At 36.1% G+C, this 13,675-nt stretch overlaps 1 protein-coding gene across 5 annotated transcripts in view; it reads left to right on the forward strand.

The window, feature by feature from the left end:
* PDE1A (phosphodiesterase 1A) overlaps positions 1 to 13,675 on the forward strand; it is a 342,680-nt gene that overhangs the window by 237,333 nt on the left and 91,672 nt on the right. For all 5 annotated transcript variants that reach the window (XM_082690215.1, XM_082690217.1, XM_082690214.1 and 2 more), the window contains one exon: positions 11,776 to 11,889. In XM_082690215.1, coding sequence (XP_082546341.1) covers positions 11,776 to 11,889 — 114 coding nt within the window. The remainder of the gene's footprint in view (positions 1 to 11,775; positions 11,890 to 13,675) is intronic.

A 13,675-nucleotide genomic window follows, 5' to 3' on the forward strand; every position in this document is an offset into this window, starting at 1 on the left:
TAGGCTGTGTACCTTAGGGTTAGGTTCTGTACCTGAGACCTTTCTTGTTTCTTGAGAAAGGCTTGTACCGCTATATATTTTCCTCTCAGGACTGCCTTTGTTGTGTCCCACAGATTTTGAACCGTTATATTTCCATTATCATTTGTTTCCATGAATTTTTTCAATTTTTCTTTAATTTCCCAGTGGACCCATTCATTCTTTAGAAGGATGCTGTTTAGTCTCCATGTATTTGGGTTTTTTCCAAACTTCCTTTTGTGGTTGAGTTCTAGCTTTAGAGCATTGTGGTCTGAAAATATGCAGGGAATGCTCAATCTTTTGATACCGGTTGAGTCCTGATTTAGGACCGAGGATGTGATCTATTCTGGAGAATGTTCCATGTGCACTAGAGAAGAATGTGTATTCTGTTGCTTTGGGATGAAATGTTCTGAATATATCTGTGATGTCCATCTGGTCCAGTGTGTCATTTAAGGCCTTTATTTCCTTGCTGTTCTTTTGCTTGGATGATCTGTCCATTTCAGTGAGGGGAGTGTTAAAGTCCCCTACTATTATTGTATTATTGTTGATGTGTTTCTTTGATTTTGTTACTAATTGGTTTATATAGTTGGCTGCTCCCACGTTGGGGGCATAGATATTTAAAATTGTTAAATCTTCTTGTTGGACAGACCCTTTGAGTATGATATAGTGTCCTTCCTCATCTCTTATTATAGTCTTTGGCTTAAAATCTAATTGATCTGATATAAGGATTGCCACTCCTGCTTTCTTCTGATGTCCATTAGCATGGTAAATTCTTTTCCACCCCCTCACTTTAAATCTGGAGGTGTCTTCGAGCTTAAAATGAGTTTCTTGGAGGCAACATATAGATGGGTTTTGTTTTTTTATCCATTCCGATACCCTGTGTCTTTTGACAGGGGCATTTAGCCCATTAACATTCAGGGTAACTATTGAGAGATATGAATTTAGTACCATTGTATTGCCTGTAAGGTGACTGTTACTGTATATGGTCTCTGTTCCTTTCTGATCTACCACTTGTAGGCTCTCTCTTTGCTTAGAGGACCCCTTTCAATATTTCCTGTAGAGCTGGTTTGGTGTTTGCAAATTCTTTCAGTTTTTGTTTGTCCTGGAAGCTTTTAATCTCTCCTTCTATTTTCAATGATAGCCTAGCTGGATATAGTATTCTTGGCTGCATGTTTTTCTCGTTTAGTGCTCTGAAAATATCATGCCAGCTCTTTCTGGCCTGCCAGGTCTCTGTGGATAAGTCAGCTGCCAATCTAATATTTTTACCATTGTATGTTACAGACTTCTTTTCCCGGGCTGCTTTCAGGATTTTCTCTTTGTCACTGAGACTTGTAAATTTTACTATTAGGTGATGGGGTGTGGGCCTATTCTTATTGATTTTGAGGGGCGTTCTCTGAACCTCCTGAATTTTGATGCTCGTTCCCTTTGCCATATTGGGGAAATTCTCCCCAATAATTCTCTCCAGTATACCTTCTGCTCCCCTCTCTCTTTCTTCTTCTTCTGGAATCCCAATTATTCTAATGTTGTTGCGTCTTATGGTGTCACTTATCTCTCGAATTCTCCCCTCATGGTCCAGTAGCTGTTTGTCCCTCTTTTGCTCAGCTTCTTTATTCTCTATCATTTGGTCTTCTATATCACTAATTCTTTCTTCTGCCTCATTTATCCTAGCAGTGAGAGCCTCCATTTTTTATTGCACCTCATTAATAGCTTTTTTTATTTCAACTTGGTTAGATTTTAGTTCTTTTATTTCTCCAGAAAGGGCTTTTATATCTCTCGAGAGGGTTTCTCTAATATCTTCCATGCCTTTTTCGAGCCCGGCTAGAACCTTGAGAATTGCCATTCTGAATTCTAGATCTGACATATTACCAATGTCTGTATTGATTAGGTCCCTAGCCTTCGGTGCTGCCTCTTGTTCTTTTTTTTGTGGTGAATTTTTCCGTCTTGTCATTTTGTCCAGATAAGAGTATATGAAGGAGCAAGTAAAATACTAAAAGGTTGGCAACAACCCCAGGAAAATATGCTTTAACCAAATTAGAAGAGATTCCAAATCATGAGCAGGGAGAAAGGGGATAAAAAGAGGTTCAAAAAGGAAGAAAGAAAAAAAAAGAAAAAAGAAAAAAAAGAAAAGAAAAGAATTTAAAAAAAAGAAAACAAATAAGAAATATATAAAAAAGAAAAAATATATATATTAGATAAACTAGTTAAAAAACGTTAAAAAAGAAAAAGGTAAAAGTTAAAAAAAATATTTTTACCAGAAGGCGAGAAAAAAAAACAAAAAATGAAAAAGAAAATAATCAAATTAACTGCAACAAAAGAATCACAGGGAACAAGCCATGAGTTCCGTGCTTTGCTTTCTCCTCCACTGGAGTTCTGCTGCTCTCCTTGGTATTGAAACCGCACTCCTTGGTAGGTGAACTTGGTCTCGGCTGGATTTCTTGTTGATCTTCTGGGGGAGGGGCCTGTTGTAGTGATTCTCAAGTGTCTTTGCCCCAGGTGGAATTGCACGGTCCTTAACAGGGGCCGGGGTGAGTAATCCGCTCGGGTTTGCTTTCAGAAGCTTTTGTTCCCTGAGCGCTTTCCGTAGACTTCCGGAGGACGGGAATAGAAATGGCGGCCTCCTGGTCTCCGGCCCAGAGGAGCTGAGAACCCAGGGCCCCACTCTTCAGTGCGCCCTCAGAGAACAGCGCCCAGTTACTCCCGTCTGCCTGACCTCCGGCCGCGCTCTGAGCTCACCGAGCCTGCGACCGGTTCAAGGTAACACCGAGCTGTGAGCTTACTGTCGGCTCTGTCTCTGTAGCCGGGTTTCCCGTTCCAATACCCGCAAGCTCTGCAACACTCAGACACCCCCGATCCTTCTGTGACCCTGCAGGACCTGAGGCCACGCTGACCCCGGGTGGGCTTCACCCCGGTTTTGCCTCTGGAGTGATGTCCCTCAGCGGAACAGACTTTTAAAAGTCCTGATTTTGTGCTCCGTTGCTCCCCCGCTTGCCGGGAGCCGGCCCCTCCCCCCGGGGTCTATCTTCCCGGCGCTTTGGATTCACTTCTCTGCCGGTCCTACCTTTCAGAAAGTGGTAGTTTTTCTGTTTCCAGAATTGCTGTTCTTCTTCTCTTCAATCTGCCATTGGATTTTCAGGTGTTTGCAATCTTTAGATAAGCTATCTAGCTGATCTCCGGCTAGCTGAAATAGTCTCAGCCTACTACTTCTCTGCCCGTTCCCATTGTTTTTAATGATACCAATTGTTTTAGGAGTCATTTATCTCATAAAATAAAGGTAACAGGAGTTTTACATGATATTACATAGTATTTACATAGTATTACATAGTATTTACATAAATGAAATAAAAATGTCTTAAAAATACTTTAAATCTGTATGCCTTGCTTCTTAGACTGAGGTTAGGATTTAGTTTCCTAAGCACTTAGCTGCAGAGTAGATAAGAGAATTTCAAAATTTAATGGCTTATTACTATCATTTTTTATAATACTGGAATCAGAGGCAACAGAACTTACTGAAAACTACATAGTAGCTTCTTTGTTGACAGTCCATATTTGTGGGTTTTTGTTGCAGTCCTGTGTAAGGCCATCTTTTAGTGTTAATGTTAATACCTGCTAGAGATAATCTTGTACTTTATCTTTTATGCTTCTCAGTATGGTGTTACTAGAACTACATCTTTCTCACTTTTGTATTTCAATAAGGTCACCAATGGGGATGTTAATAGGGATTTAACAATTAGCAATTCTCTTTTAAATTGATTTTATTAACTTATTTATTAAGCAGGCTCTATAGAATTAAGGATGTCCTGGATAGTTTATATCCTCGAATTAATAACAACTTGCATAGATAGAGAATATTTTTCATATCTTAGTTATTCAGGTGGTCCCTCTGCAAGATGGGGTCATGTGGCAGTAACTTAACAGTATTTGAAGTACTTGATTAAGAAAACGACACCAGTTTTTTCATTTCAAAAGTTGCAGCTCTATATTTGAATAAGAAAAATATTCAATCATTTCAACAGCTAAGTATTCATTGTTTAAAGTTAGAAATTGTTTCTAGTCTGTAACTATTTATTGAATCACAGAGCCAGTCAGTAATTTTCAAAAATAGTGTTTCTATTTTCATTTCTGTCTTCCTTTAAGTATTCTGATCATTTGAAGGTAAGGAAGTCCCTCCAAAAAGCTAAGATCATAATCTGTTCATAATATTCAACCTGATATTAAAAGTCTCAAAAATTATCAAAGACTGGTGTCATTCTCATTGGGAGAAGATTAGGAGTGTAATGCTGGTTCATATTTTTTTCATGTCTCCAATGTGTATGTTAGAATTTTAGTATTTAATTAAATTGATGAAAAATGAAGATACATAAGCATCTATTTTGTATATGCCCTGATTACATATTCTAAGTTATAATTGGTAAAAATTGACTTATGCAAACACTGATGAAATAGTGTATGAAACTTATGAAATCATGACCACAATTAAGAAAATTAACATTTCTCTTAGTTTCAAAAGCTTCCTTGAGCTCCTTTGTAATACTTTCTTCCCTTTCCTTCCCAGTCCCCACCTCCTCCATTCCCAGGCAACCACTGATCTGCTTCCTGTCACTATAAGAATCCTTCGCATTTTCTACAATTTTGTATAAATGGAATCACGCAGTATGCACATATCTTATTTCATCAGCATAATTATTTTGCATTTACTCATGTCAGTAGTTCATTCCTTTTTTGCTGCATAGAACTTCTTTGGTTGGATATGTCTTAGTTTGTCTTTTTACTCTTGATGAATATTTGGATTGTTTCCAGTTTAGGGCTATTACAAATAAAGCTTCTATGAACATTTGTGTACAAGTCTTTGAAAGGACATATATTTCTTTTTCTCTTCACCGAATAATAGAATGGCTGATTCATATGGTACATGCATGTTTAACTTTTTAAGAAACTGTTTTCGAAATGATTGTACCTATTTACATTCCCAACAATAGCATATAGTAATTTTAGTTGCTGAACATCTTTGCCAATATTTCATATAACCAGTTACTTTATTTTTGACTATTCTAATAGGCGATTGGTTGCATCTCATTATTACTGTTTTAATTTGTTTTTTTCTAATGATTAGTAATTTTGAGCCTCTTCTCAAAGATGTTCAAATTATTTGCTGTGAATATATCTTTTTTAGTGAAAAGTATGTTCAAATCATTTGCAAATTTTGTATTGGGTTGCTTGTCTTGTTATGATAGGGTTTTGCAAGATCTTTATGTTTTGGATAGGAATCCTTTATCAGATATATGATTTGCAGTGGCACCTGGGTGGCTCAGTCGGTTGGGCATCTGCCTTTGGCTCAGGTCGTGATCCTGGAATCCTGGGATCGAGTCCCACATCAGGCTCCTTGCTCGGTGGGGAAACTGCCTCTCCCTTTTCTTCTGCTACTCCCCCTGCTTGTGCTCTTGTATGCTCTCTCTCAAATAATAAATAAAATCTTTAAAAAAAAGATATATGATTTGCAAATATTTTCTTCCAGTCTATGGCTTTTCTTTTTTTTTTTAAGATTTTATTTATTTATTTGACAGAGAGAGATCACAGTAGGTAGAGAGGCAGGCAGAGAGAGGGGAAGGGAAGGAAGCAGGCCCCTGCTGAGCAGAGAGCCCGATGTAGGACTCGATCCCAGGACCCTGAGATCATGACCTGAGCCAAAGGCAGCGGCTTAACCCACTGAGCCACCCAGGCGCCCCAGTCTATGGCTTTTCTTTTCATTCTTTGAAATGTCTCTGAAGAACAGAAGCTCTTAACATTGATGAAGTTCAACATTATTTTTTCATAGGTAGTGCTTTAAGTGCTGTATATAAGACATCTTTGGCTGAGTCAAGATGACAAAATTTTTCCTATGTTTTCTCCTAGGTTTATAGTTCTAGGATATACATTTAGATCTGTGATACATGTATGGATCAAAGTTCCTTTCACACATAGATATTTCTATTTATCCAGCACCATTTATTGTGAAGGCTATCCTTTTTCCACTAAATTATTTTTACACCATTTTCCAAAATCTATTGTATATATTGATAAATATCTTTCTAGACTATATTCTGTTCCATTGATCTATCAACCTACACTGCTGCTAGTAATGTACCATATTATGTTATTTTTACCATACTATTACTGTAGCTTTTTTCTTTTAATTTGTTTTTTCATTGTTTAAGCACCACACCCAGTGCTCCATGCAATATGTGCCCTCCTTAATACCCACCACCAGGCTCACCCAACCCCACCCTTTTCCCCTCCAAAACCTTCAGTTTGAGTATTTAGTGAGATGATCTTATGGCTTTTCTTATTTAGTATCTTAATATAATGTTATATTGATTAACTTTTCAATTTTATTACAACCTTGCATTCCTGGGATAAATCTTTTATATGATATACTATTCTTTTATATATTGGTGGGCTTGATTTCCTGAAATATTCAGGATTATTTACATTTAAGTTCACGAGGCATATTTATTGATATGTTGCTTCTCTTCCTCCTCCTCTTCTTCCTTCTTCTTCTTCTGTTTTCATCTGGTTTGAGTAATTTTGACCTCTCAGAATGACATAGGATTAGGATCAGGACATAGGATTTTTCTGGAAATGTTTGCAAAGAATATGTTATTACTTTCTTAAATTTTTGACATCATTGACCAATGAAGTCATCTGGGTCTGAAGCTTTCTTTATTTTAACATTTTTAACTTCAAATTTAGTTTACCCATTTCTTTCTGAGATTGGGTAGCTTTTGTCTTTTAAGGAAATTGCTCATTCTATGCGTTGTTGAATTTATTGGCATAATGTCATATATATTATTGTGTTTTAATAATGACTTTTAACAACCTTGCTTTCCATCATCTTGGCTGGATGATTTTTGTTCTCATTATGGATCGATTTTCTTGCTTCTTTGCTTACCTCATAATTTTTTGGTTGGATAAAAAAACCAATTGGGAAAACATCATGTACCCAAAGTTGAAACTATAAGGAAGCCAGAGAAATTTCAATTTTGTTAGTGAGGAGTCAATTTAGTATGGTTTTTTTTTCTAAGTTGGGAGAGAGCACAAGGGATGGTAATCTTCAAAGAGCTCATGATATAGGCAGCAGCCCAGATATGCCTAGTTACTAAACATGATTCAGACAGTTAAAGATGGGATATGGAGATAGATATTTCAGTAAGAGATAAAAATTTCAACCTAGGATGATGAGAGAATGTTTGAGGAACAGTGACTAAATGAGTTTTTTTGGAAATTAGGTTTGTGTGAAAAAAGTAATGAGAAATGTATGCATTTCAACATTTGACCATATTATGTGCATATGTCAGGCCATCCCCAGAGATTGCAAATACCTTGAAAACAGGTACTGTGGTGTACACACAGGTGCCCATGCATTATATGTGTGTGTATCCTTACATATTGCATTCACTTATATTCTTACATGTATTCATATGTATAAATATATATTTATATCTATCTATATATATCTCTCACATCCCTGTATATAGTAATAAATGCTAAATATTTGTTTAACTGACTTGGATTTTTAAGACTTTTTTGGCACCATCATCTACTTATAAATAGGTGATCTATGTTGTTTGGTACAACAGCTGTTAAATTGTTCTGCTACCCAGCAGAGTACCCAGTGGACTCTCCAACCCAGCAATCTGTGGAACCTGCACAGATTAGAACATCTAACACATATACTTAACCTAAGTTTCAGAGAGAAGAAGAACATACCTAGACCTTGTATTAAGAACACTGTTTCTCACTATGCTTCCCTACTCTGATGAAAGAAACCAAATCACAAGGCACCTTAGTGGCTGAGTCAATTGATTGACCAACTCTTGACTTCAGTTCAGGTCAGGATCTCATGGTCATTAGATTGATCTCCACATCAGTCTCCATGCTGTGCATGGAACCTGCTTAAGATTCTCTCCTTCTGGTGAACCACAAGAGACTATGGACTCTGAAAAACAACCTGAGGGTTTTGAAGGCACAGGGGGTGGGAGGTTGGGGGAGCCAGGTGGTGGGTATTAAGGAGAGCACGTATTGCATGGAGCACTGCAAAACCAAAGAATACAGTTACACTGAAAAGAAAAAAAAAAAAAAAAAGAATGTATGGCAAATAATTTTTGTTCAGAGATTAAAGGGGAATATGCAGATAACTTTGTGGTCTTTGAAGCTATTCAATCAACATCAGATGAATTATTTCACCATATTCCCATTATTCAGAATTTCATAGATCTTAATTGTGTCCTTTCTTCTCTGCCTATTGTGAATGATTCTGTAATACAGTATCTTTTAGCAAGAATAATAATAAGATCATTATTCTTTAGGTTTCCTCCCCTTGATTTTAGAAATTTGTGGCTCTGACGACTACCTCAAGCTTTATAATGTATCTCAAGCTAGTGTTAAATTCATTTATACTAAAGATTAAAGACAAAATTAAAAAAAAAAAAAAAGATTCTTTCCTTCTTCTCCTGTCCCTCCCCTCCTTAAAACAAATAAATAAATAGATAGATAGATAGATAGATAAATAATTATTAAAAAGATGTTTTACTAGATTAGGAGAACCTGGTTTTTTATGCAAATGACTGTGATTTCTTTTTTAGTTCTGAGAATTGGCCCATAGGATGGCTTAGGAATTAGATAAATATAATTATCTTTTTTAAAAAATTAAAAATTTGTATACATACATAAAGTAAAGCCTTAATACTTTAGAACCCACTAATTTAGAAATTATAATCATTTGAAAATGATTCAGAAAGATAATTGACCTTGTATTATCTATAAATGGAGTGAAATCATAGTCTAAATAAGATTGTTGGGGATTATTATATGCATAAATTGACTACAAAAGCAAGTTCACAATTGGAATCATCATGATATAAATTATCCCATTAACCTGCACTTCCAATTATAAATAATCTCTTTACAATACAATAGTTTTCCTTTTCTGTAAATAGAATTTTGTACTTGCTAGAGGAAATTTGGTGCATATAGGCAAAGGAGATAAAAGAGAAAGAAGTCTTAGTAACCCCCAAATCTATATTTCCTTCCAGTCTTTTTGGGTTGGCATAGTGAGTTTTGGAGTGTGTTTGTGTGTATATAGGACATAGGGGTGGTTATGATTTTGAAGTTATAACCTTATCTAACTCGATTTTCTGATGAGGTGGTAAAACCTTTCTGGAGTATTTTTTCAGAGCAATTTCTTGTGCCAGATTATAGGCTTATACCCCTAGTACAATATAAAAGTTCATAACCTTTATTGTTTTTAAACCACATAAAGATGTCTCTTTGAAAGAGCATGTTCCTTGTCACAGATTTCATTAGATCTGATCTGCTGATGGGATGATTCCCCATCATTTAGGAAGTGCACCTGTGGCTAGATTCTCAGGGACATTCCCTATTCATTTTCTATGATGATTTTGCCATTCTTGAGTTCTTCATTTTGAGTCATTTCCTATTTGACTTGTCAGTTAGGACTGACATAAAAGTCTCAAAAGATTAGTAGCTTAAATACGACTTTTTTTGTTTGTTTGTTTTCTCATATGAAATAACTTCAGAGGTGGGTGACTTCGTTTGGGTAGATTCACAGTATGGGACTCAGGCCACTGGCATCTTCCTTCTCTGCCATTCTTAATGGTTAACTTCCTATTGCCAGGATGACTCAGGATCTTAAAAGGCTGCTGGACGATTCCACTACATTTGGGCAGCAAGGCACTAACAAGGATAAGAGAGAATTCCTTCTAGCTGAGTTACCCTCTTCAAAATCATTGTTCTATCACTCTCCTTGGCCAGAAAGCAGTTGAATGACTCTACCTAGATTTAAAAGAGTATAAGGATCAACGAAGCCATGTCTGGATTCCTGAAAAATGTAGATTTTTTAGTGGAGGAAATTGTTAACTCAAATAAAAAGATTTTATTTATTCCAAAGAAGAGAAGCCAATCATCTGAAGTATTTAGTGCTTTTAAAAGTACATCATACGACCACCAAATACACCACATTGTACCAAGTAATTTTCACAAGAAGGATACATGAATGGTATATGTTTAAGTCATTGCAGAGCTGTGACTCTTTTGTTCTGACACACAAAAGGCAGTTTCACTAAATATAATGTGTTTGGGTCATAAGCATTACAAAAATCTCAGAACACTCTATGTGTTACTCCATTATCATCCTATTTAGACAGGATTAGTTGTTCCTATCTCAGTAACCTGTTTTAGTTATCTTTGTTTTGTTTTATTTTGCTGATTGTATGAATAAGACTTTTTTTATTAACACATAGATTTTATTTTGCAAGGTTATTATCTGTTAATATTTTATCATACAAAAATGTATGGCACAAAAAATAATTGTTTGTAGATTCCTGAATAAGAAGTTTTAGTCTAGGCTATGGCTTTTTCCCCATGGAGAAATAAAGTACTTCTCAAAACTCTTGCTGAAATTTTTAACTTATCTTTATACCCTTAGCCTTGGTATTAAAAAATAATCCAAAATAAATTTTCAGAAAATCTGCTACACTATCTCTAAAATGGTGCCTGAAAGTAGATGTACTCCATTCTCTCTAAATACCTTTGCTCAGGAATGGAATTAAATTCCATCTGCTGACTTAGGAAAATGGATTAATTGCCCTCACATTGTTTATCTATATTTTGTAGAGAGTAAAGAATATGTTTTCCTTTTTTGCCTAGTATAGTATAATATCTTCAGAAACACTTGGTTTATAATTAATGCACAAAAGTTTCTGAAAATGTTAGGAACTTATAGAAGTATTCATATTCATATTATACCACTACATGAGCTATCTATTACTACATAAAAAATTAATCCTCAAATTTAATGTCTTCAAACAATAACATTAATTATCTCACAGTTTCTATGAGTCAGGAATCCAGACATGGCTTCGTTGATCCTTATGCTTTAAAATTCCTCAGGAAGTTGGGACACATTGTATATGCAAAAACAAGAGAACATATTGTATAGATTTGCCTCAGGTGAAAAATCCTTTCAGTAAAAACACTAAGCATACATACATATATTTTTTCTCATCATAATTGTGTTTTTTCAGATCTTTTGCCTTTCTTTTTGTTTTGATTGCTATATACAGTGAATAATGCTACTGTAGTGATATAAATAGTACCCTTTGAATAATTTTTAGTACCAAATCTGAAGAAGGAGAACAGGCATAGAATAAATTCTAGTGTTAGGAATATATATATATATATATATATATATATACACACACATACTTTTTTTTATAGATGTATTTATTTGACAGACAGATCACAGGTAGGCAGGGAGGCAGGCAGAGAGAGAGGAAGGGAAGCAGGCTCCCTGCTGAGCAGAGATCCGGATGTGGGGCTCCATCCCAGGATGCTGGGATCATGACCTGAGCTGAAGGCAGAGGCTTTAACCCACTGAGCCACCCAGGCACCCCTGGAATATACTTTTATGGAAATATTTCTGTTGTTTTGAATTTCCAGAAAGACTGTCCTTGAAGTATAGTATCTAAAATAATAGTCTACCACCCTAATATTACTGGGAGGTGAATATAATTTTCAAGAGTTGTTTAAGTGACAAAAACCGAACTTAATTATATCAAAAAAATTCCTGAAAATATTTCTATTTGATGGTCTAGAAAGATACATTACTAGTTTAACTTGATTTGTGTATTTAATACTGGACTATTTTCCACATAATTATAATAAATCTCCTCTTATTTCTCCTTCTTGACTACTTTTATGAAACAGACTAAGATGCTTAGTCAAGCAGCTGGAAAAAGGCGATGTTAACGTCGTAGACTTAAAGAAGAATATTGAATATGCAGCATCTGTGTTGGAAGCCGTTTACATTGATGAAACAAGGTATGCTTTAGCCTGTCTTCCCTTCTATCTTTTTTGCCTCTCTTCCCTTTTTCCTCCTGGTCTTCATTTATCTCAAACATGAATTTAGCATATCTTAGTCATGAAACTGAAATTAAAATCTTATTAAAATTTAAAATGTTTTTCTTCCTGTAGCTATTTAACTGGACTATGATCCATTCTTTAAAAATACACATTTTAATCCAAATAGTGAATATAAAAAAATAGTCAAACAATTAAGTCACAAAATGAACAAACTGAAGAGTCCTCTTCCCCACCCTCATTGCCTTTAGGCAAAGATTTATAAACTCAGAGACATGGGTAGGCTTATTTCGATTGTCACCAATATAAGGATTTTCCTATTATCTCAAGATTCCAGAGTTCCTGCTGAGAAAATGGGTGTCACATGTCCACACATTCTCATAAGATGTACCTATCAGATTCTCTTGCGGGGGTTTGCTAAGGGATAGTCCCCAAAGCATATTCAGTCATCGCTCAGACCTTAATCACTTAACTTCATACTTAGCAGAGTAGTAAGGAGATTAAAAAATGGGGATTTATTTGAAGAGCATTCTTAGCCTGGTATTGTGGCTTTGACCAGGTGATTTGCCTTCCAGGGGCCATTTGGCAATATTTGGAGACATTTTTGGTCTGGTTAATGGGAGTGTGTTACTGTTATGTGATGGGTAGAGGCTGGAGATGCTGTTACAAATCCTGCAATGCACAGGAAATTCCCCACAACAAAGAGTTACCACCCCTAAGTGTCATTCCTATGGAGATTAAGAAACTTTGGCCTTAAGAGAGAACTGCTCTTTTTTTCCTTTTTTCCCTAAGAGGAGGCTTAGCCCAGAACCTTAAGAGGGCATCCTGTGGGTCCTAATGCTGATAGAAGACTCTGGAGTATGATATGATAGTTTGTAAGAGATTTGACCACTATCTCTTAGAGTTTGGAGGGTACTGAGACTGGTTCCTGATTCTCATCTCAACAGAGATAAAGGTGGCAGACTGGTTCAGACTACCTTGAATTCACAAGTAAAAGGGACACTGTGGAGGAAGAGACGTGTCCCTCCTGAGTTTAGCAGAGAAAATGCACTAAGTTTTTCAAAGTCATAAGGCAAGTGGAGTAAAGTCTTTAGAAAACTGACTTCAGTATTGAAAGAAAACTGACTTCAGAAGATGAACAAGAGGCTGGCTACATGAGGTGATTGTTGAATGAACCAGGGAGAAATCATAAAGATGCAGCCCAAATATCAGCGAACACATAACACCCCAGAGGGTGTAGCAAGTTCTCTGAAGGATACACAAAAGCTCCCCAGAAGAGAAAAATAACCAGGATTTGGGCATCTGTCCCATACATGACAACAAACACACCCATCTTGTAACAACCTTTGACTCCTATAATTTCCTGTGATATCCACCACATCATTGAACGATAAGAAAGAGCAGAGTGAGTGGGACAGATGATGGGACAGGGACATCCATCATGCCCCTTCATTTCTGCAAGTATCCACGCATGAGTCAGGCCTGAGCTTGGTGGAGAATAGAACTGCTAAACCAGATATGAGATTGATGTTCTTACATATCCATGTGTCCTGGGCTTAAACACACACACACACACACCCTACACTGTGGTTTCACAGGTAAGAATTCACATGATTTAAAAAACAAGATAATGTAAAAAGGAACCTTGTGGAAGTCTTGCCTCCACCCTATCCCATCCCAATCTGCTCATAAATTTCTTATGTATATTTCCAATAGTGTATTACAAATTTTTATTTCATATTTTTCT

Source organism: Mustela nivalis (genome assembly GCF_964662115.1).
Source record: "Mustela nivalis genome assembly, chromosome: 11".
Classification (NCBI taxonomy): Eukaryota; Metazoa; Chordata; class Mammalia; order Carnivora; family Mustelidae; genus Mustela; species Mustela nivalis.